Below are 23450 nucleotides of genomic sequence, written 5' to 3' on the forward strand. Positions count from 1 at the left end.
TTTAAAAAAAACAGATAAAAAGTTGCAGAGGCCAGAGCTTCCTAATCACATTCCCACTTTCTGTTCCTTCCCGAGTGCTCTCTGTTGCTATTTTGACATTTGAAATGTATTGGCTTTTATTAAACTTATCTAATTAAGTAAAATCCTGCAAGTCCTCCCTGGGCAGATGTCCGCTTAAAATCAACAAGACACCACTTTTCCATGCCTAAGGCTGGAAGCTATTTCTCACATGGACCACTCATTCTGTATGCTTGACAGTGCCATTACATCTACAGTGCTGTATATATAACAATATGGTTACATAATACTTTGACTTGATATTCTTTTCTGATCTTCAATTTTTAGGAAGTATTACTGTGTAAGTTTTCATTTAATTTGATCCCAGAAGTTGCTGCTTTCAGTGAAGACATTCATGCACTCTACACTTGACAACTTAATTACCTAACATTTCTAAAAGACATTTTTGGATGAAAGTCTGCATTAAAAATGTGAAGTGCTGTTATTACTTCAGCGTCTTTAATGACAGCAAGTTATTTTTAAAGGGCCATGATGTCGTCTTCGCATTTTTGCAGGGAACCGATAAGTCATTTAACCTATTTTTAAAAGTTACTAATAAGGGGTTATGGCATCAAGTCTAACTATCTGTTCAAAGCAAGCAATCAGACCTACCCCTCTGGAACTAAACACTTTAGAGACAAAACCGAGTGCTGTGGTGTTTGGCGTATCGCAGCTATAAAATACCAAAGTCGTGTTTGCAGCTCCTCCTGCAGGCTGTGCAGCGGGGAAGGCAGAGGGCTGCATCCGACATCTCCCCGAGAGCTGAGAGGGCTCGAAAGAGCACGAAATAATTAGAAAACGCTGTTTTTGGAGCAGGGGGGTCTTTTCCCCGTCCCTGCAGTACGTAGCACCCCGGCGTTCACAGCCAAGCCGCTGCCGCAGGACAATTAATTACCGGCTGAACCCGCGGACCCCACAAGCCCCTGTGGCGGCCGAGGACCCCAGCGCCCGGCTTGGCACTGCCTCCCCGGGCCCGTCGGCGGCTCCTTTCCCCTCGCTACTACCTCGTACGCGGGGGCTCCGGGAGCCTCCGCCGCTCCTTTGACGGCCCCGGCGGCCGTTGGGGGCGCGAGCGGCCGTTAGCGGCCGTTGGGGGGCCCGGCGGCCGTTGGGGGCGCGAGCGGCCGTTAGCGGCCGTTGGGGGCGCGAGCGGCCGTTAGCGGCCGTTGGGGGGCCCGGCGGCCGTTGGGGGCGCGAGCGGCCGTTAGCGGCCGTTGGGGGCGCGAGCGGCCGTTAGCGGCCGTTGGGGGCGCGAGCGGCCGTTAGCGGCCGTTGGGGGCGCGAGCGGCCGTTAGCGGCCGTTGGGGGCGCGAGCGGCCGTTAGCGGCCGTTGGGGGCGCGAGCGGCCGTTAGCGGCCGTTGGGGGCGCGAGCGGCCGTTAGCGGCCGTTGGGGGGCCCGGCGGCCGTTGGGGGCGCGAGCGGCCGTTAGCGGCCGTTGGGGGCGGCTCCGGGGAGGACCGGGCGGCAGGCTCGCCCCGTGCGCGGCCAGCTGCCCCCCGGGGAAGCGTGACCCCGGGAGCGGGCGCCGCCGCCGTCTGCGGGGCCGCGCACCATAGACGCTCAGCGAGCTCTAGAGCGCCGGCTGGGCTTGGGCGGGGGTGGTGAGGAGAAGGGGGGGATGCTCTAGCCCGGGAACAGCTGATCTCAGTGGTTTCGTTCCCGCCTCCCGCAGCTGGGCGGCGGCGGCGGCGGCAGCCGGGAGGGCGGGTAGCGGCGGCGGCCGGTGGGATCCGGAGCCATCCGCCACCATGGTGAGTGCTCCCCGGGGAGGCGGCCCGATGCCGCTCGGCCGGCGGCCCAGGTGCCTGCCCGCCGCGGTATTTCCGAGGCAGCCTTGCCCTTCCCGCCCGTTAAAAGGGAGCAGCCGCCGGGGCGGGGGGGGGGCGGCCATTTTCCCGTCCGTGTTCCGTTACCGCGCTGCCTGTCAGGCGGGCGGCGGCGGCGGAGGGGCTGGGGCAGCTGAGCCGGCCCTTGGCCGCCGCCGCCGCCGGGTCCCGAGGCAGCTTCCGAGGAGCTGCGTGTTTTCCCTCAGCCCTGGCGCCGCCGGCCTGGCCGGGAGCGGGGCGGCGGTGTTGACAGGAGCCCGCGGTGGCGTCGGCCCGGCAGCGCCGGGCCGGTGCTGAGCGGGTCCCCGTGTGCCCGGCACCGGGGCTCTGGCACCCGTGGCCTCGTTTATCTGCGTTTCCCCGTGCTGGGGTTCCCGGAGGTGCGAGGTGCACGGGCAGGGGAGGAGAAGGATGCTCCCCTCGGCGGGTGTGGGGTTACCTTGTCAGAGGAGGTCGCGGTTTCGGACGGCTCCGTGCGCTTCCTGCACCGAGGACATATGCAGGGAGCCCCAGAGCTTTGGGATCAAATTCTGGTCATCGAGATGTGTAAAGGCAGGAGGTAAAAGCATTGCTTCCCCTGAGACCGGGAAAAGGCTATGCGTATGTGTCAGTGTGCGTACTGTACAGCGCTGTGCTACGCTGATCTTGAGGAACAGTCTGATACAAATGAGATTAGCTGTATTTGCTTAGGAAATCGGTCTGCTATAAACACTGCACCGCACTTTGTTGTTGTTTTTTTCCCCCCAGCAAGCCTGTCCTGTTATTCTGAATAACAGCTGTTTTAATAGTGTGTTTAATCTGTTCTGAATCTCTTTTTATTCTAGTGAATCAGACTTGACCAGCCTGTTTCTGTGATAAAAATAGATGCCTGCACATCTTTGCATTTCTTGATGATTAATGCTATCGCACCTTTCTCTTTCATAATTTTATTCTTTTGACTTTTTGTGATATTCATCTTCCGTTGTTTTCATCTTTTACCAAAATGCATATTCTAGTTACCTAGGTGAGCTTCAATAAGTGGCTTCATTTTTCACTGCTTTTTAGAATGCGCATTTCTGAATTGAAGCTACATTGTCATTACAATGAAAATTTGAACCTTTTTAAGAGAAAAGGATGCCCTGCAGAAGAAGATGACAGTTTACTCTGGGGTGTTACTAATAGCCGGTGATAAGCAGTGCTGCAATATGGGCTACCCAAATGATGTCATGCAGTAGTCAAAGGGAGCAAGGCCACTGTCTGGCTGTAGTGGCCATAAAACTTGGAGGTTTTGCCAAAAGGGATGTTTTATTTTTAATAAAATATCCATGTTTCTCAATTCTACAAATACTGCTTTCATCTTGGTTTTTTTGGCTTGCTGTTGACACATATTTACAGAAGACCTTAACTACTCAGCAGCAAGCATTTTGTAGCAAAATACTTTGATCCGGTTGCCCCTAGGACAGCCGATCAGAAACTCCGTAACAGCTCTTTAATGAAAAACAGCTTTAAAATTAAATTGACTATTAATTTTTAATCCGGCTGTGTGTTTTCATTTGTATTTATGACAAAGATTTTTGTGATGCCAGTGCCTCTCTCCATTATAGGACAGCACACATGATTTACCCCAATGCCAAAACAGAATTTATCAAGTGATAAATAAAATGTTTAGAAGTGGATAGCACTTACTTATTAATAGTTGTTCCAGCAGTTTCTGCCAGAAGGCCAGGCAAGACGTTAATACGGGAACTGAGCTCTTTACCTTATTAATAAAATATAGTATGCTAGAAAACAAGACAATTAACAGAAACTTAAGGATGATTTGCCCAGTTGTATTAACAAGAACAGCGACTGTGATTTAACAAAGTGAATCGAAAGCAAATCAGCAGTGTTAAGCTCTTAAAAAATATAGTTTACGCCAAAGGCTGAAAGGGACAATAGTAAATGAGTGCTATTTACCTAAACTTGTCAGTCAGTATTAACTTCATATAAACGATCGATGTTGATACTGGCTGTGTTGGGGGAGTATCACTGAAGTCTTCTCCTGTCGTTTGGAAGCAGTTCAAGAGGCTAACTGGATCGAAGGATCTTACTATAAAATCCTTCTGCAGAATAATTAAGGTTTTCCGTGTATCCATGTATGACAGCAAGCAAAAAAATTGTCCTGGCGGTCATTCTAGACAGAAACGGGAATGTATTTATCTGGGACATGATGAGTAGAGAACTGAAGGATGGTAGCATAATGCTGGTGAGGTTGAGGGATAGAGCCATCATCATAAAAGTAAATAAGTCTCTTAAAAAGATTTGTAAGTGTTTTTCAATGAGACTCTTCTCTCTTAATAAAGACGTGTAACACTGTTACAAATTCTGCAATATCATACTGATTTAGACAATAGTGACATCCTGACTCTTTATTAGCTTTTCTCTTACTGAGTATGGTCTGTAAATACCGTCAACTTCAAAACAATAGTTGTTGATGAATTAATTAGCTAAAGAAGTCATAAACTCTTGGAGAAATGTGTTGCGTTCTAATACTAGTTAATGATTTCATCAATGACCTGGTAGAAAATTGAAATATAACTACTAGTAAAGCTTGCAGGTATTTGTTCAGGTAAATTCTTTATCGATGTTAATCATAATTAACCTCTGCAAACCTAATCACTTGGTAAATTAAATGGTTGTTCAAATCACTTTGATAGCCAAACGCAGAGAATAAAGAATTTGAGTCATTTTGACGGAGAAATTATTGTATTCCAGCAAGCAGTGAAACTGAAAAAACTTCAAAATATTTTGTTTAGAACATATACCTGTATATTTATATTGCATTATGTATGTGTTCTGAGTAGGGAGCAGTGAAGCTTTTGATAGCTTTTGGTTTCTCTAGAAGTTTTCTTACACCTTTGGCTGATAGCCAAGGAAGTCTCATCTTCTGTTCCAGATAGGCTCTACTCTGTTGTGGAAAGTAATGTCATTGATAACAACAGTCTTACTCTTGAAGCTTTAGGTAGGACTTTAGTATCCTGAGCCTGGGCTCCTGAATGCCGTGAAGATAAGGATCAAAACTTGGAGCTTGTTCCTCAAACATGTTCAAGCCACCGGGAAGGAAAGGTCTGGTGCCTGCAGGAGCCAGCTAAGGAACTGTTTTGCAGAGTTCTGCACTAATTGTAGCTTCCTACATGCTGAAAGCTTTTGCATCCAGGTGTATTGTATTGTTGTATTGGTACTTTTTGCCAGGAATACAATAATAACTAAGGTTAGACCTTCAGTTTCTGGGAAGGAATGCAGTCTTGTAGTTGAGCATAAGGATCAAAAGCTTGAGATAAAAGTTTGTACACACTTCTGGCATTGTCTTCCCATGAGACATGTCAGCAGAAGCTTTGAGTTCACCTAGCTTTTGATGTATTGAGGTTTGCCCTTTTACTTCCTTGGCTATGGTGATGTTGCACTTTTTTTGGTATAACACTGTGGAGCTTTAGGCCCCGTGTCCTTCTAATCTCTTAATATTGGTTGTAGATTCCCCCAGTCTTCCTCTTCCCCTCCCCCAGTACTGCCTAGCTCTGCTCTTTTCCTATCGTGCTTTGTGGCTCTGCTTTCCTTCACCGTAACTTAAAGCTTCTGTTTCATCTGAAACCCGCGTTGCCCCAGCTCCACCATGAAGTGGTAGTAATGCATAAATGACTTCTCAAAAAAACCCACCAAGAAATACAAGCCCATAAAACTAATGTTTCACATCCATGTCTTGTGTAATGGTTACTCTGTATGTCTGTTTTCATTCCACTTTTGCTTCAAGTGAACATAAAGATCCCAGCTAGAGAGTAAGGCTTCATTGTTTTCAGGCACAAATCAAGGATTTTACAACTCGAATACCACCCTAACTCAGATTGCAAGAATAGCTTCAGCAGTCTGTAAGAGAACATCTAGTCCTTTAGGAGGAAAATGCGCCTGAAGTTTACATTTAAATTTAATCTAAGTGCACATGCATAGGAGACCTGTATGCTTAAAGAATAAGGAAGAAATAAACTGTTGTTGTCATCTCTGCTCCTTGCCCCAAAAGAAGACCACAATATTGCTTGCGTATATAAAGATATTGGAAACTCTGAAGACAAAGGAAAAATACAGGTTTTCGTTAAAAGTGAAATCTGTACTAATTAAATATTTATCAGAACTGAATGTCACTGGTTCTGTTAAGAAAAAGAAATGTATAATTAACAAATACAAAGAGCTAGTAGGTATACTTATCAGCACTTAAGTATTTATATAAATTATGAAACACATGTATTTAGTACAGCTCTTTCTATCATACTTAATTCTTGATAAGTACTGATTTTTTTTAGCACAGCACAATTTAAAAATGGAAAAAACATTGTTGAAAGAAAAAAATACTGCTGATGTTTTCTTTAAATGAAAAGAAAAAAGAGGAAAGAAATATTTCTAGATCTCAGAAAAAGTATGTCAATTTTGAAGTGCTTGCGACTGAATGCCAGGACAGCCTGGTGCAGACTAGAAAAGAATTAAATATCATTGGTGTTTATTAAACTGAAGAATAATCCAAAAGAACAAATTGTAAAATGAAGTGTCTTCACTTGAGGTGAATCACTAAAAAAACCCTTAAGCTTACTCTAAGAATGTTCTTGTTTGTGCCAAGTGTTCTTTAATAGAAAACAAATGGGGTTGAGTTTTGGTGGTTTTTCCCATTGGAGACTTTGGGGTAGGGAGGGGACTTTAAACATAGGTTAGAATGGGGAAATAATAGATTTTGGGGGAAAGGCCGTGCTGCTGTTTGGTTTAGCGAATTTTTGTCTCCAAGAAGTTGTTACTTATTTTAATTAGAATTATTCCTTTTTATTGAGAGCCGTTTTCCTGAGAAAATATATAATGAGAAAGTTGAGCTGAACTGAAGATCCAAAATTATAGGAATATGCAGTAATAAAGATACACATCAGAAGTGTTAATGTATAAAAGCCCTGTTTTGCCTTGCAGGTGTATTTTGAGCTGGGCTGATTCTTTTTATTAATATCTTATCATTGCAAGAAGACAGGTTTCCTGTCTTCAGATGTGCTCATTAAGACATTAGAAACATTTCTTGGTGTAGCAATACAAGTGCATGTTTCTTTATTTCTGTGTCAATTATAACTAAAGTATAGATACAAAACCTGTTTAAGTTTTTCTTCTCGTGCATCTTTTTTCACTTGAACAACTAGTATAAACTAATGTGATATAATTATGTGATTTGTGTGTGTATTTGTTTAATATTTCCCATCATTTTCTTCTCCCTGTTCTGCCACTTTTCATGTCCCCGTGAGCACCTCATGTATTAAAGAGATTTGCAAGAATAATCCTGTTAAATGTATTCCTGTGACCTACAGGTGACTCTCACTACAGAATGAGAGATTGGCGTAGATTAATAAGATCTCATCTTCCATTGTTAAGTTGTCACATGTTTAATGCATATTTACTAGGGTTTCTTAGGGTCAGGATTTTTTTCTGCAAATTGAATGGAGGAAACTGTTCTTGGAAAGAAATGGAATAACTTAGGGAAATAAGAAAAATTCTTTCCAGGATGTCTTTCAAGAGAGAGACTCTGAAAATTTTGCACTTCACTAATTAAATACATTTTAAAGAGGTTTTTGACTGAGGTGGAACACCAGTGTCTACAGCTAATATATTGGCTGAAAAAGCAGAAGATACAGGCTCTTCTTAAAACCAGGAACAATGGCTTTAAACAGCATCAAACCTAAAGCTAGAATATTTCTTTTTTTTGAATACCTGAAAAGTCTTGGAGAATGGAGAGGGGGGTGTGGGAGGAAAACTTGGCCAAGTGAGGGGCAGTGGTGGGAGGAGAGGAGCAGGACATGTGTGGAAGCTATGATGAGAGCTGCAGCTTGCAGCTGTGTGTGCCAGCCCTCCTGCAACATTTGGTTGAGATTAGCTGTTCTGCCTCCACAGGTGGATTCTTCATTTTTCTGGCTGTTGCTATTTTGTGATACTAAATATAAGCTGTATTTTAAGTTATGCCTTCACTCTTCATAATTATAAAAACATGCCAAAAATGTGAGAAAGTGCTTTTAACACTAAGCTTAAAATTATGAACAACTTCATTTCCTCTTTAGATTGTTAATTTAATAACAAATGGCAAGTGTTTAAAATGTCACATGAATTTTTGTATACTTGAAAAGGAAACATTAGTTTTTTCTTGTCTTTTTTTTTTTTTTAAAAAAAACCCTTCCATCCAGGTGAATTTCACAGTAGACCAGATCCGAGCGATCATGGACAAGAAGTCCAATATTAGGAATATGTCTGTGATTGCTCATGTTGATCATGGCAAATCGACACTGACAGACTCCTTGGTGTGTAAAGCAGGCATCATTGCTTCAGCCCGAGCAGGGGAAACACGATTCACAGACACGCGGAAAGATGAACAAGAAAGATGCATCACAATCAAATCTACGTAAGAGTTTCTTTGTCTGTTTTTTTCTTTTTTTTTTTTTGTCTGAAGACTGAAAAATTGTTTGCTCAAAGCCTTGTATGCTTTCAGTTTCTTTTTTAAGCTGACATTTGAATCAAGCTGTGTATTATTGAACTGAAGTTCACAGTCCCTGTCATCTGCCTTCCGAGAGGAATATAGGCGGCAATATTGGAGTACAGCTTATAAATGATTTTCAGAGACCATTCTTACCTGCTTCTCACTATGGAAAAAGATGCTTTCAGAAAGATTCGTAGTAGTGGCCTTGATTTTTATTGAATTGCTTGCAGACTAATATTATACTGTTCCCCCAAGCAACTGCAGTGGGCTCTGTCTTGTTAGTATTACCTTTCTTTATGATATCTGCAACTACAAAGTTAACAATTTTAAATTGATTTGGACTGTGACTCTACAAGTGTCTGACAGTAATTTTGTGGTATGACTACTATCTTGAGGTGCTGATTTTGAATAAGAATAAAAATTAATTACACTCAAAGCATTTTAGATCCCAAGAATTTTATGAACTGAAATATTGAAGTCTTCATGTGGTTCTTCCTTTTCTGTTACGTACATCAGGAGGGTATAGATGACTGACAGATGCAAATTTTAAAATCATCAAATTATTAAAAAATATTAAATTATTAAAATAAGTTGTCTTCTCTCACAGGGCAATTTCTATGTATTATGAACTCTCAGACAATGACTTGGCCTTTATCAAACAGTGCAGAGATGGTTCGGGTTTTCTTATTAACTTAATTGATTCCCCCGGACACGTTGATTTCTCCTCTGAAGTTACAGCAGCTCTTCGTGTCACCGATGGTGCCCTTGTTGTGGTTGACTGTGTCTCAGGTAAGCATGCTTTTCTAATTAAAAAGACCTCAATATATTTTTTTTCTTCTTAAGAAAAAAGGTCATGAGTGATGCATGAAGCTTCTTTCTTTGAAGCTTTAACTTCTAATGGAGTCAATTTTAATTTGTAATTTTATCCGCTGGCCTTTCCTCTTACCTGTATCTTAGTGAAATCCATTTTGTATGGGGCTTGTGGGTTGGAAGCAGAAAAACTGAGGAAACAAAATCCATCCTTCAGCAAAATCCTAGTGCGTGGAGCTGGCTCTCATTCTTTTTCTTCTTCAGTTAGAAAATGGAGCAATTCTTGCAACTGAGTAATGCAAGTTGCAGGGAGCACTGAAACTATCAATGAATTCCCAGTTAGAATTTTATAATCATCTTTGCATAAAGTAGGTTAGAGATCTTGCCCCTACAAATAATACATACTTTAATTGAACTTTCTTTTTTAAGGGGTTTGTGTACAGACAGAGACTGTTCTGCGGCAGGCAATTGCAGAACGTATCAAACCAGTCCTGATGATGAACAAAATGGATCGTGCTTTGTTGGAATTACAGCTGGAGCCTGAGGAACTTTATCAGACGTTTCAACGTATTGTGGAAAATGTCAACGTCATCATTTCCACCTATGGAGAGGGTGAAACTGGACCAATGGGTAATATTATGGTAAAGAAGACTTTAAAACTTTGCTTTGATTGAAATCCTGTCTTGGAGATTACCAGCTTTGATATGGAAGAATAATTTGCTTAAATTTATTGCTGTTCAGGCTCTCTGGCCCACATACGAAGGAGCCATTCTTCAGGGGCTATCTGCCTCCCCCACTGTTTCATTCTTTTTGAGGTGTTATTTTTGACCAACAAACTGGGAAGAGAAAGCAGTTAGGAGAGAGGAAGGAATTGGGAATGCAAACCATCTTCCCATGATACTTTTTCAGTAACAAAATGCATAACTGAAAGACAGTCATTCAGATGTCTTTCAGACAGCAAATGTCAGCAATTTGCCTGGGGGAAATTGCTGAGAGGAAGCTAGGGCTTGAAATATAAGGCTATGGACCAGGAGCCAGAAAATTAGCTTTGTTTTCCTGACTTTGCTGCTCAGGTCACTTAAGTGACAAGAAACATGGCTTTTTTGATCTTCATCTTACTACTTAAGCAACCATGAATCCTTTCTGCCTCACAGAATTCCTAGGTAGACTCTCTTTTCCTGGTTTCTTAGGTGGGTGTCTATTTAGCGGTTTACTGTTAATTCTGACTGATAAGAAATTTCATTAGCTGTTTTCTGATCTGAAGATGTAGGTGTTTTTTACTCTACCAGTACCTACATCTCAATATATTAGAGATATTTGGAAGAAAGATTTAAAACTAGAAACATGAATATTATTTACTATATAGCAGTTGAGAATAATAAGATAAAAAAGTCAGCTGAGTCTTCTCTGATGGTCCAGCTGTTAGAATAAGGGACTATCAGAATATATATATCTTTTTTCCACCAAATAGCTGCATGGCAGACCACCTCACCCTGACCAGAGTTTTCAAACCTGCTTCCCATTGTTTGAATATAACTCTACTGAACGTACTGCAGTATAGTCTAGTTAATGGAACAGAGGACTCTTGGCTGGGTTACTTGTAGTCTGACTGTTATACTACACTAATCTCAGCCATTCTTAAGTCATACCAGTTTTATCTGCATGGCAGAAGCGAGCCACTTGTATTTTAATTTCTGGAGAAAGTTCACTAACAATTCAGATAATATTTTTTTTATGAAGTCATAATTTATTTTTCAAATCTACATAGGACTTTACAAACATATCTGTGAAGTTTTTGTTTTAGTCTTTGTTACAAATATTTCCACAGTGTGGGACAAAGTAAGACCCTTGCTTCAAAGTGAGATTTAACAGACCTGTTTTAGGGGAAATATTTCTCTGCATTCTGTCTCTTATGTTCCAGAAAATACTTGGCATCTTCACTCATGCAACCTGCCATTGAAAACAATTGAAACATTTCAGCTCAGTGTTTTGTGAAATGCATTCACCTTTTTTTCCCTTTTAAAGATTGATCCAGTTATTGGTACTGTTGGGTTTGGCTCTGGTCTGCATGGCTGGGCATTTACTCTGAAGCAGTTTGCTGAGATGTATGTGGCCAAATTTGCTGCTAAAGGTGAAAAAGCACAACTCCCTCCAGTTGAGCGTTCAAAGAAAGTGGAAGATATGATGAAAAAACTCTGGGGTGATAAGTAAGTGACACAGTACGCGTGGAATGAATGTAGATATATGCTTAGATACCACAATAATGCTTTTTAAGAATATCACGGTGATGCATATCAGTGCATGTTGAGTTCGTGCTTCTGTAAAACTAAGCTTTCATGGGCAGCTTAGAAAGCTAGTCAGAGACGTAATTGGAGACAAGAGTTGGTAACTCTTGCAACAGTGTATTTATTTATCTCCAAAAGGCAACTGCTTGTAATACAATTATGCTGTACATGCATTTTTGGTCAGTTCTGATAAGCTACTCCATAAAAACAGAAGGTTCATTCTCAAAACTTCAGACTGGAAATGCTTTTATTGAATTATGTAGGTAAAGTAAATATGCAACAAGAGAGGTTACAGACCAAATCCAAAGCCTTTTGTTATTAATGAGTATTTCTATGAATCTGATGAGCCTCAAATTGTATCTCATAAAAGATGGAATTAATTTCAAATTAGATCTGTATGCAACTTGCTATTAACTGACTGCTTTATGAATATGTGAAAGCTCAAAGAACAGTAGCCTGTCTTCTGATGTCTTCTAATTAATTAACCTACCTTGACTTGTTTACCTCTTTGGATACTCCAAGATTTGTCTTGTATGGTATTTAAATGATTTTAGTGAAGCTTTAAAACACAGTTGCAGGTAACAGGATGGAGTAAAATAATTCGTGGAAGCTGGTTTGCTTACAGTACCAAGTCCCCTGTAAAAGCCTAAAAATGCAAACCGAAGTTGGTGTATTGAAGTTTAGTAAACAAACAAACAAAAAACAACAAAAAATCCTTCCCAAAACACCCAGGCCCTACCTTTTCCCACACCAAACATCTAGCAGTGCTGCATTCAAATAAGGATCAGCCATTCTTCTGCTATTTTAATAACTGCTTAAATATGAAACTTTCCAAAGTTTTCATTCTAAAATAACTAAGCAGAAATTTTCAGGAAAAGTGGGGATGCCTGAAGTTCAAACTGGATGAGTGAAAATAAACATCTTTTTCAGATATTTTGATCCAGGAACTGGAAAATTCAGCAAATCAGCCACTAGCCCAGATGGAAAGAAGTTGCCACGGACATTTTGCCAGCTAATTCTGGATCCCATCTTTAAGGTAAAGCAATGTTCTGTCTTAATTTTATTTAAAGGCTGTAGGGGTAGACTTCTTTAGTTTAGCAGGCTAACTCTTGGGAAAGCCTAAGAGTCTTGCCCTCTCTCTGATAAAGTAGGTCCACGTTTTCTGTAGAGGCTAGAAAAGTTGTGAGGTAAAAGAAGTGTGCAAAAGGTGGGAGGGAGATAGAAGACAGTAAATCTGAATGGTATATTTTAACACTAAAATTACATCTTCTGCATATTGTTAGATTAAAGATATGTATGTCTTTCGTGTGAACCTCTTCTGGTAGGAGTTTGGAATTTGCTTTGAAAGTGGAAACACTTGGTATTATTTGTTACTCTGGAGCTGTGTGACCCTTGAGTACAGTTTCTCAAACAAAAGCCCAGAACACAGAGAAAGCCAGAAGGTTTTCAGACATACAGGTTGTTTAAGATACATGTTAAGTAAAAAAAAAAAAAAATCTATATATACTCCAGTCACTATAAACTTGTTACAGATCTTCGATGCCATTATGAATTTTAAGAAGGAAGAGGCAGCCAAACTGATAGAGAAACTTGATATCAAGCTGGATGTTGAAGATCGAGATAAAGAGGGGAAACCCCTTCTCAAGGTAAAATGGCCTTTCTGCTTGGAATTGCCAGACTGGTAGCATTTCTTACCCTTGAGCTATGTAGTGAGAACAATCTTCTAGGTCCTTCTAAAATCCAAGAAAACTGTCTTAATTGTCATTTTATAATCTGATCAGTGGTTAACTTGCACATCTGGAATGTCATGATTTGAAGTAAAGTACTCTGTAATGTTTTGTACTGAATTTCCTAGAGAGAGAACAAGACTGAAGCATGTTGCTGCATATGATATGTAACTTTTTTGATTTGAGAAGAGAGAGAAGATTTAATTCTGTACATCAAAAGAAAAACAAATACCCTTTTCCCTCGCTCTTCTCAAGGTGTAAATGCAATGCTAATAGAAGGTGTGCATGTGGCCACACATGTGTTCTGTGGTTATGTAATCAATCAGAAATATAGCTTCATAATTGGCTCTCACACGTTCTTTTATTTTCCACAATACTGCTGAATTCTGTTAAACCTTTTGAAGAGTAATGTCTGGAAGTACACAGTCACTTTCTATGCAGCACTCAATGTTAAAAACAGGGACTTCAAGAAACTCTGCCCAGTTCCTGCGCTAACCTATGTACTCTTTAGGTATGTTAAACCCCACTCAAAGGGGGCAGAAACATGTGGAAAGCTCCTGAATTAATCACTGGAGAAGGGGAATCCAATCACATCACTGTGGCAAATGGACAGAGATTTAATAAAACATTTGTTTTTATTTTTATCTCCATACATAGATAAAATGTGATTATTTATGGAGCTTCTTTCTGCTGTTGTAATCTGTTGTCAGATTACAAGGGCAGAAGAACAAGGGCACTCGTGTTTTATTTCACGAGCTTCATAAAATCTAACCATAAAACCTAACCTTTCTGTTGAAATGTAGGTCACTAGGCCAAGAAAGAGAGAATATGAAGAATGCTGCCTTTCAGTAATTCGAATACACAGATGTTCATCTTGCTTGTTCTAAATACATATTCTGCTCATTGCCTTTAACAAGATTTAAGTAATTGCAGGGAATTTTTAAGCACTTACATTACATTTAAACTTTTTACATTGCACACCTTAGTATAGCCTTTTACATGCTATCTGGGAGGCATGTTTTGGGGTTGGTTATTATGTTTGTTGAAACACGTTTTAATTACAGTGTTTGGGTCCCTAGGCTGTGATGCGTCGTTGGCTGCCTGCTGGAGACGCCTTGCTTCAGATGATCACCATTCACCTTCCTTCCCCTGTAACGGCACAGAAATACCGTTGTGAACTACTTTATGAGGGGCCACCTGATGATGAAGCTGCTATGGGTAAAGAAAAATTTTCTAGCTTACTAGGGGCTGTTGAAAACACAGCACCACTACTGCACAGATGAGTTAAATGGATCAACTTACAAATGGCCTAAAATGGATTTGGATTAGGTTTTCATGCACAATGATAATTACTAGTTTGGGACACTGTTGAGCGGGGTATTACCATAAGTAAGAAAGCAAAGTAAAACTGTTGGGGTAGTGCAGACAAAACTTGCTTTATGTCCTTATGTACTGCATGTTGACATGCGTGAAATCACGTTGTATTTGCTTTAGATTCAGAGAATGCGTGGATGAGATGAGCCAGAAGATGGCATGTAGCAGCCTTAGATATACTGTAAAAGAGGGGTAGAACAGCAAGTTCATTACCTCATTCTCTCTGAAGCTTTGGTTATGGTCTCCTAGTGAATCCTGTGATTTTTCTCCTCAGTCACAGTCAAAATCATCCCAAGATATTTTGCTTTCAAACAGTTCTAACATGTCCCATAATAGCTTACCTCTTGTTAGTGTTCTCTGATTTGATCTCTACCTAAGTTGCTAAGAGAGATCTTGAAGCTACTTAAACTACAATATTGTTTAAAAAATGGAACCATCTCCCAGCTGTGTGCAGGTGTGGCTGAGGTCATAACTAGATAATGAGCAAATAGCTGAATCTAAAGCCGATGAAGCGCCATGGGTCTCACATTGATAGGAAGGATGATGCATTTTGAAGTAATCATCTGTAATATGGTCCTCAACTTGAGTGCTTCCTATAGTACCTGCTTTTCTAGGTTGCACGTATATTTGTCACTTCCCTTAGAAATCCACAGATGTTAAAATAAATAAATTATATTTGAAGTTATTTTCAGTACAATAATACCAGAAGAGAAGCTCGTCTATGAGAATACATGTGTTTAATGAACAGTTAAACTCGTTAACTCTTTCTTGCAAAAACGGGACAGGACACTGGGTTAGAAGGCTTGCTTCTGACCATAGCATCAATGTGATCACTGAACACATAGCATTCTAGTGCTGTTTTGTCTTCTGGATTCTGATGAATTACAGGACATGTTTAAATCCCTCTATTCTAGACTTTTCCTGGAACTAGGCCGCATTAGTAGAGACTTATTAAAATAATGGAACCTGCTGCCAGAAGAGTGAAACTTGTGCAGCAAGAAAATAAGTTTTAACAAAGATCTCAGTATTGGAAGAAACAACAGTGCTAATGAACCATTACCTTAACGAACTTTAAGATAGCCGTAGTTGTAATTTCTGTATTTCCACACTTTTGTCCCTTTGTGACTGAAAAATAAGGTTCACTGAATTTTGGAAGTCGTATGTATATATTTCTAACTTTTGAAGTCTCACAGAAAATGTGTATGATACAGATGTATGTTTTACTGCAGGTGTAAAGAACTGTGATCCCAAGGGCCCTCTGATGATGTATATTTCCAAAATGGTCCCCACGTCTGATAAGGGGCGTTTCTATGCCTTTGGGCGAGTCTTCTCTGGCATTGTTTCTACTGGACAGAAAGTTCGAATCATGGGACCAAACTACACACCTGGCAAGAAGGAAGATCTTTACCTAAAACCTATTCAAAGGTAGATGAAAACAGTATATTTCTTTTGAAGAAGAATGCATGCAAAAACAAATGTTTGCTTTTAGTTTTTGAGATCCTAATGAAGGAATATTTTATTTCTTTTCGAGAGACTTTTTTTTCTGTTTAACAAAATCGGTAATCCAGAGGGATTATAGGCAAATAATAGGCAATTTTCCTTTCTATGAAAAGGCATAGCTTTTTGGAAATACTGAGGATAAAACAAATATTCAAGGATTGTTGCTCATCCTCTGTCTTTGTAGAACCATTTTGATGATGGGTCGTTATGTTGAGCCCATTGAGGATGTACCTTGTGGCAACATTGTTGGTCTAGTTGGTGTTGACCAGTTTTTGGTGAAGACGGGTACCATTACCACCTTTGAACATGCCCACAACATGAGAGTGATGAAATTTAGTGTTAGTCCAGTTGTACGTGTTGCTGTTGAAGCAAAAAACCCTGCTGATCTACCAAAACTAGTTGAAGGTCTAAAGCGTCTGGCCAAGTCTGATCCTATGGTTCAGGTGAGTGTTAGCTACGCTAAGTTTTAGCTTTAGAGCTGTTGGTTTGCAGTGAAATATCCAAAGGACTCAACTTTGTTCAGAGAGAGCTCTTTCTGTGATCTGATAGCATGGCTGCAGGCTCAAGACAGTGTTCTGCTATAATTGTATGAGGTAACACAAGCTAAATAGGGATAAGTTTCATCAGAATTTGAATAGGAAGATCCTGAGGAAAAATGCAGATTGTGCAACAGTTAGGTTGGTTTCTGAGCAGTAGTCATCTTTAAATTTTTTTTAAATACTGAAATACATCAGGAGGACAGGAAGTATTCATTGTTTTTTGGACTTCTGTACCATGCATTTGTAAAGACCTTGAGTTTCATGTCAGTGGTAGCGACCCAGTTAAAGATAGGACGTTTCTTTGGCCAACCTGAATTCCTCATGCAGTTTCAACGTAATGAAATGTTTTTCACTTTTCACCATAATTTCCTGCATAGTTTTGTTGAGTGATATTTAAATTGGCTGCCACGCTTTATTTCAAAGTACACCGTTTTGCTGATGAGTGAGGAGATTCATTCTGGATCACTCCTGAACCACAAGGAAACAATATATAGATACATTGCTGACTTTTCCAATACTTGTTGTTGAGCAGTTTGGGAATCTGACGCTTTTCTTATTTAGCCTCTGTGTTTCTGTTAATAAATTCTTAAAAAGTTTACTTCCTACTGTTTCCTGTTCTAGTGTATTATTGAAGAGTCTGGTGAACACATTATTGCTGGAGCTGGGGAGCTGCATCTAGAAATTTGCCTTAAAGATCTGGAAGAAGATCATGCCTGTATCCCAATTAAGGTATAAAAGGATTTTTGTGGATTGCAATGTACAGAATATGACTAAACATTAACCTTGGAAAATCTCATCTTAATCTGCTGGTGGTGGTGTTCTTCGAGCAACTTCCTTAAAGCAATGAGAAACTTTTAAAAGGAGACCATCCATTCAAGTAATAATGGGAATTCTATAGTTTTTTCACGAACGAGCTTAGAGTTGGAAAGAGATACAAAAAATTCTAGTGAACCAGAAGACTAAGGTGAACCATGGTGGTAAACTGTTGATATGCAACTGAAAACGTTGTTGTTTCTCTCGATGAAGCTGGCAGAGCATGCTTGTATGACAGCAAAATTAGCGTTAAACACACTGCCTAAGGAGAAGCAGCAGTTTTTTATTAGCATTTCATTGGTGTATGGAAATGATTTATATGATCAGCTTTGTACTTTAGCTGAGGAAAATCTTTCTCTTTGATTTACTTGACAGAAATCAGACCCAGTTGTGTCCTATCGTGAGACAGTTGGTGAAGAGTCGAGCCAGATGTGCTTATCCAAATCTCCCAACAAACACAATAGGCTGTACATGAAGGCTCGACCCTTTCCTGATGGTCTGGCAGAGGATGTAGACAAAGGGGAAGTCAGTTCCCGTCAAGAACTGAAACAGCGTGCACGTTACCTGGCAGAGAAATATGAATGGGATGTGTCTGAGGCTCGTAAGATTTGGTGCTTCGGACCTGATGGTACGGGTCCGAATATCTTAGTTGATATCACGAAAGGTGTCCAGTATCTAAACGAAATAAAAGACAGTGTTGTTGCTGGCTTCCAGTGGGCTACCAAAGAAGTAAGTATAGTTCTATATGTTTTACTCCTATCTTGTGTTACTGAAATGTATCTGAGCTCTGTAATATTTATTCACGTGAAATCTTAAGAAATTGTCTGTAACCAATAGAAGTGGGGCGGGGAAGCTGGAGGTTGTCCACCACTGGAGAATATATGTCACTCATCCTATGTAATGAGCAGATTGTTATCTGCAGGCATTTCAGTGTTCATTCCAAACATGAGTTCAGAAATGCTGGTGTTCTTGGAATGTCCTTCCTGTATGTATAGACTACCTTGATCTGAATATAATTGTTCAGTGTCAACATGAGTGACTTAAATCAGAAGGCCAAAATCCTACTAAGGGAAGGTTGCTATCCTGGAAACTGAGTAGTACTACACCATTCTTTTTCCCCTTTCAATCCTGCAGGGTGTCTTGTGTGAGGAGAACATGAGAGGTGTTCGTTTTGATATCCATGATGTCACTCTGCATGCTGACGCTATTCACCGTGGCGGCGGGCAAATTATTCCTACCGCTAGGCGGGTTCTGCATGCCTCTACGCTGACAGCACAGCCCAGGCTTATGGAGCCCATCTACCTGGTAGAAATCCAGGTATGAAACAGGGTATTATATCTGAGACAAAGATAGATATATAATCATGTTTCTGCATTCTCTTCCAAAAACCAGTAATAGCTGTATTCTGTGTCCTTTAGATCAGTGTTATAAAGACTTTATTTGAGGATACCTTTTCATTCCAAAATAAGAAAGAAGTTGAATAGAAGCAGCAAAACGTAGGAGGAAGGGTTAATTGCGCTGTTCTCTATGAACTGCCAGTGCTCTTGGGAAAGTTACGATTCGTTTTTTTCCTCCTCTTTTTTTGTCACTGTAAATATTCAGAACAAACATTGGGTATCCTAAATACCAAGAAAGAGCAACAAGGAAGGTAGTTGCTTTGGTTTTTGTTTGTTTGTTTGTTTGTTTGAATAAGCTCTCTTTTGAGCTGTTAAACGTTAACTTCTGTTGCTTGGATCATTGGTTTTTCTTGGTAAATGAAATTCTTCCATGTAGGAGCCTTGGAAATGTATTCTAAGCTAAAAGAATTTTTATCCCCAAGTACAACTATTCACCTATCAGTTTGCCTTAACTGTCTTAGCAGCAATTAGAAGATTTAAAACCTGGTTTAAAAATTAATTCCAGACTACACTGCTGGGTGGTGGGCAGGAAATCTGCCAGCTCAGTTGCTTAAAAATGTTGTAGCCATGAGGACTGAAGATGATGAATGCAAGTAAAGATAAAGCATGGGAATGGAGAATTTTCTCACCTCTATGACTTGTGAGACCTACTATGACAAAGGAGGGGGTTGTGCAAACTTAATGGTATGTGTAAGTGCATGGGTTTTTTTTAAAACAGAGTTTTATCAAAACATTTGTCAGTCATGTTGTGACTTCTAAGATAATGTGTGGTAAGATTCTCCTGTAGCAATTGCATTTATTACAAAGAGCCAGAAAACTCCGTTTTCTTTTGCTGGAGGATGATTGTAGGCAGTTCATTGATTTACTTTGTATGTGAACTGCGAACCTGTCTAGCCGGTATATACAGTTATTGGAGACTGCACAGTTACGAGAGGCATGAAGGCAGGCAGAGCTCCTGACAGATGTTTTCTTGGAAGTGAGAGGGAAGCCACTTGTTACAGAAGAGAGAAATTATTCTCAGAAAAGAGCAAATATGAGAGAAAAAATGGGGACTCCTGTGTAGAGGGACTGTCTCATGCTGCATGCATTCTGGCTGTTTTCATAACTGGCGATTTATTATTTGTATATAACTTGGTAGGGTTTTTTTGGTTTTTTTGTATAGTGCCCAGAACAAGTGGTTGGTGGGATCTATGGTGTTCTGAACAGGAAACGTGGACATGTTTTTGAAGAATCCCAAGTGGCAGGAACCCCAATGTTCGTGGTCAAGGCATACCTACCAGTAAATGAGTCATTTGGTAAGACGGCTCTTTTTTTCTTTAACTGCATGTGGGTAATAAAGAACTCTGCAGGATGAAATGGACTTGAGAATTCCCATTTCATTAGCTCCAAGTTTCTTCCTGTTGTCTCTTCACATATTTGGTTCTTTCATTTAGAACAAATAGTTGACTCTCTTGTTTCTGGCAGCCTACTGCATTGGGCTTTCAGGCAAGCAGAGGGTGCCAGAAAGATTATGTGCAGTATCTTTAGCAAATGAAGAATTTTCAGTGTTTACCAGGTTCTGTTTCCATCTTTTTTTTTTTTAAAAAAAAGGCTTTCCTGTGAAGCAAGATGGATGAAAGGAATTTGACTTCAGCAACAGCAGGCTAGAAAATTTTGTACTGATTTCAGTTTTTAGAAGGGCAGAGTATCAGCCAGAGTAGCTTAAAGAGCATTACACCTTCTTTCCCATCTATAAGAACTGCCTCCTCTTATGTTGCACTGAAACTTTTCAGTGTGGTACAAGGATTTTCCTCCAGTCTTATGGTTTGTTTGTGCATCTTGTGCCCCTCTCTCCCCATATGAGAATGCACTTCAAGACTGTTTTGTGACATTTGACAGAAAGTTAACAGTTTCACAGGGCACGCTTGGAACTCCTCAAACAGTAAAATGTAAGAAATATTTTATTTTGTGTGTGCTTCTTTGCAGAAGTAGATTAGTATGGCAACTGCTAAAATGATCAGTTGTGTAGTAAATGATGCTTAACTTTAAAGCCAAAATTTGCAATTTCACTAGTTAAAAGAACAATTTACACACATTTGTGCTGCTGGATTTTGGGTCTTTCTGTTTTTTTTCCTTCCCCAAGTTGCCAAAGAGCCTAAACTAATTTCATAAAAGGAAAGAGACCCATTTTTCAAACACAGAAGAACAAAAAGTGTAAACTTAGACTTTGGAGCACATGGATTACACTGGACCCTCAGTCTCAACTTGCATGACATATTAACATCCAAATTCTGAAAAACTACCTCCCTAGCTGCTTGCAAAAGCTGCTGTTGAATCTTCCTAAAAATGTGATCTAAAGATACAGGGAAATACCAGTACTCTAAATAAGTAGTGATTGGAGGCTGTTCCACAGTGGCAAAGCCCCAGTTCCCAGGGAGCTGTTCTCGTGACTGAATACTTGGGAGAAGGGGATGACATCACTGTAAAGATAGGGGAAAGTAGCAAAGGAAACACCTGTATGTGTTCAGTTAAACATAGTTGGCTGTGTGGTGTCAGACTGAGGGTGTAGTTAACCCAGCGTTGTTTGTGACAGCAGCTGAAAGTGAATGCTTGGGAAAGGGGAAGAACAAGGCAAGGTTGTATGACACTTCCCCAGCAAATCTTTTGTAACCACTTTCGAAGGCTTCCTTGGGCAGAGATAGTTTCTATATAAATTTAGTAACCCTTGGTTGGGTTTCTCTTTATAAACTTCCTATTCCATCTTCCCATTCAGTCACTGTAAAATGTCAGTGTCCACAGCGTTGGCAAGGAGTTATACGGATCTACCCTTTGTTGTGTGAAGAACTGTCTCCTTCCATGTCTGCTGATTTTGGCTCCTGCTGGCTTCATTTGATGCCTCCTTTATATTGGGAAAGACTATGAGATACTGATCTTTATCCAGTGTGTCCATGTCACTTACGATTTTGTATGCTGCTATTATATCCTTCCTGCTAAGTTGCTGCTCTTTCCGCTCTGAAGAGTCCGAGCTTGCTAAGTTGTTCATTGCATGGAAGTCAGTCCAGGGCTTTGGTCATCTGTGTTGCCCTTCTCTGAACCTTTTTCCACTTCTGCAGTATCTGCTTTTGTGATAAAGGGACCAGAACTGCATGCAGTGTTCAAGGTGTGGGCTTCCATGGAAAATAATGGTATTCTCTTTGGTTCTGTGTTCCTTTCCTAACAGTTATTAGTATTTGACTTACTCTTTTTTGACTGCTTCTGAATGCTGAGCTAACGCATTTGTACTTGCTAGCATAACCCTAAGATCTCAAACTGAGTGTAGCTGATCATTCAGGTCTCATTACATTATATGGGAAATAAAACTTCTCCCATGTGCTTTTTCAGCTAAGTTAAACTATATTTGCCATTTTATCGCCCATTGGTCACACCAGGTCTTTCAGCAGTTCTACAGAGTTGTCTTCATTTTTACCTACTTGAAATAATGTGGAATGTGGTTTCCTAACAGTATCTCACCCAGGTTCTGGAAGAGTGTTCGTAGGGATTTGTCTGTGCAGAAATTCACAATAAACCAAATTTTTTTGGTAACTCATCCTTTTTCTTTTTTTTTTTTTTTCCTCCTCCTCTCGTCTTCCTTCCCATTAGGTTTCACTGCTGACTTGAGATCCAACACTGGTGGACAAGCTTTTCCACAGTGTGTCTTTGATCATTGGCAGATTTTGCCTGGAGATCCTTGCGATGCAAATTCTCGTCCTTGGCAAGTTGTGGCTGAAATACGTAAGCGCAAAGGCTTGAAGGAGGGTATTCCACCTCTGGATAATTTCTTAGATAAGTTGTAACCACATCCTCTGTTTTATGTTGTATGATACAATGACAAGTTTCATCATGATACTGTTTCCTCATAAAACCAGGAAGGAAATAGAATGTTTTCAGTATCACACTAAATACACACATAGTCTAGTATATTGTGATTATGGCATGATCACCTACTAAGAAAAAGAAAATAAAAATAGTAAGTGTTAATTTGACTTTCGAGATTATTTTTGCCTGTATCTTGTCTGTGATCACTGATGCCTGTGACAAAAGTGTGCATAGAAACCAGTTACCTAGGATTCTAATGGTTTTCTTTCCAGTTTGCCTAATCCACAACCGTCTTCTGACCTAGGAGGCAGCTTCCTCTGTTGTTGCGCTTACAGGAATTTTTGTTGTTGAACTGACAGTTCAATTTGTCCTCTCAATAAGAAGATGCTTGGTTTCATTTCACTACTTGAATCCTCTGTGCTCTTGAAGACTGATAGTGAAAAGTTTGCAATTACAGGTAAGTTTTCTAGCTTTCAGGGGCTAGATTTAAAGGCAGATATTGAAAATCCCAACTAATTTTGGAAATGCTTGATTCTGCTGCTGAACAGTTGCAGAACCTCCTATGGTTGGTGCCATATCTTTGGGCAACAAAGTTCTGCACAGGTGGCTCACAGTTATTCCAGACAATTTTGTCTGACATAGAAGTATGGATACATACATCTAGTTCAGATACATGGGTACAGCCTTTGTAAGACAATTAGCTGCTAAAATACTAGTCATAAGGAAGCTCACTTATCTTTCAGAAACTGCAGAAAAAGATGCAGCAAATGCACGGGTGGGGGAAGCAT

General features: G+C 40.3%; 1 protein-coding gene across 1 annotated transcript; it reads left to right on the top strand.

Annotated features, from left to right (window-relative positions):
- Positions 1-1674: 1674 nt before the first annotated feature.
- LOC135324326 (elongation factor 2-like) lies at positions 1675-22829 on the top strand. Its single transcript, XM_064500357.1, has 15 exons — positions 1675-1809; positions 8094-8308; positions 8991-9172; positions 9623-9834; positions 11219-11400; positions 12409-12514; positions 13011-13124; positions 14285-14423; positions 15809-16004; positions 16264-16522; positions 17240-17347; positions 17807-18160; positions 18566-18748; positions 19991-20123; positions 22447-22829. Exons 1-15 carry the CDS (start codon positions 1807-1809, stop codon positions 22638-22640), a joined length of 2580 nt encoding a protein of 859 aa, XP_064356427.1. The 5' UTR covers positions 1675-1806; the 3' UTR covers positions 22641-22829.
- Positions 22830-23450: the final 621 nt, after the last annotated feature.

This window comes from Dromaius novaehollandiae, chromosome W (assembly GCF_036370855.1).
Source record: "Dromaius novaehollandiae isolate bDroNov1 chromosome W, bDroNov1.hap1, whole genome shotgun sequence".
In the NCBI taxonomy this organism is placed as follows: Eukaryota; Metazoa; Chordata; class Aves; order Casuariiformes; family Dromaiidae; genus Dromaius; species Dromaius novaehollandiae.

Bases quoted from the DNA above. Each gene is read 5' to 3' on its own strand.
- LOC135324326 (XM_064500357.1), top strand. The intron at 13,125-14,284 runs GTAAAATGGCCT...TTGGGTCCCTAG, and splicing joins AGGGGAAACCCCTTCTCAAG to GCTGTGATGCGTCGTTGGCT. The intron at 20,124-22,446 runs GTAAGACGGCTC...CCTTCCCATTAG, and splicing joins ACCAGTAAATGAGTCATTTG to GTTTCACTGCTGACTTGAGA.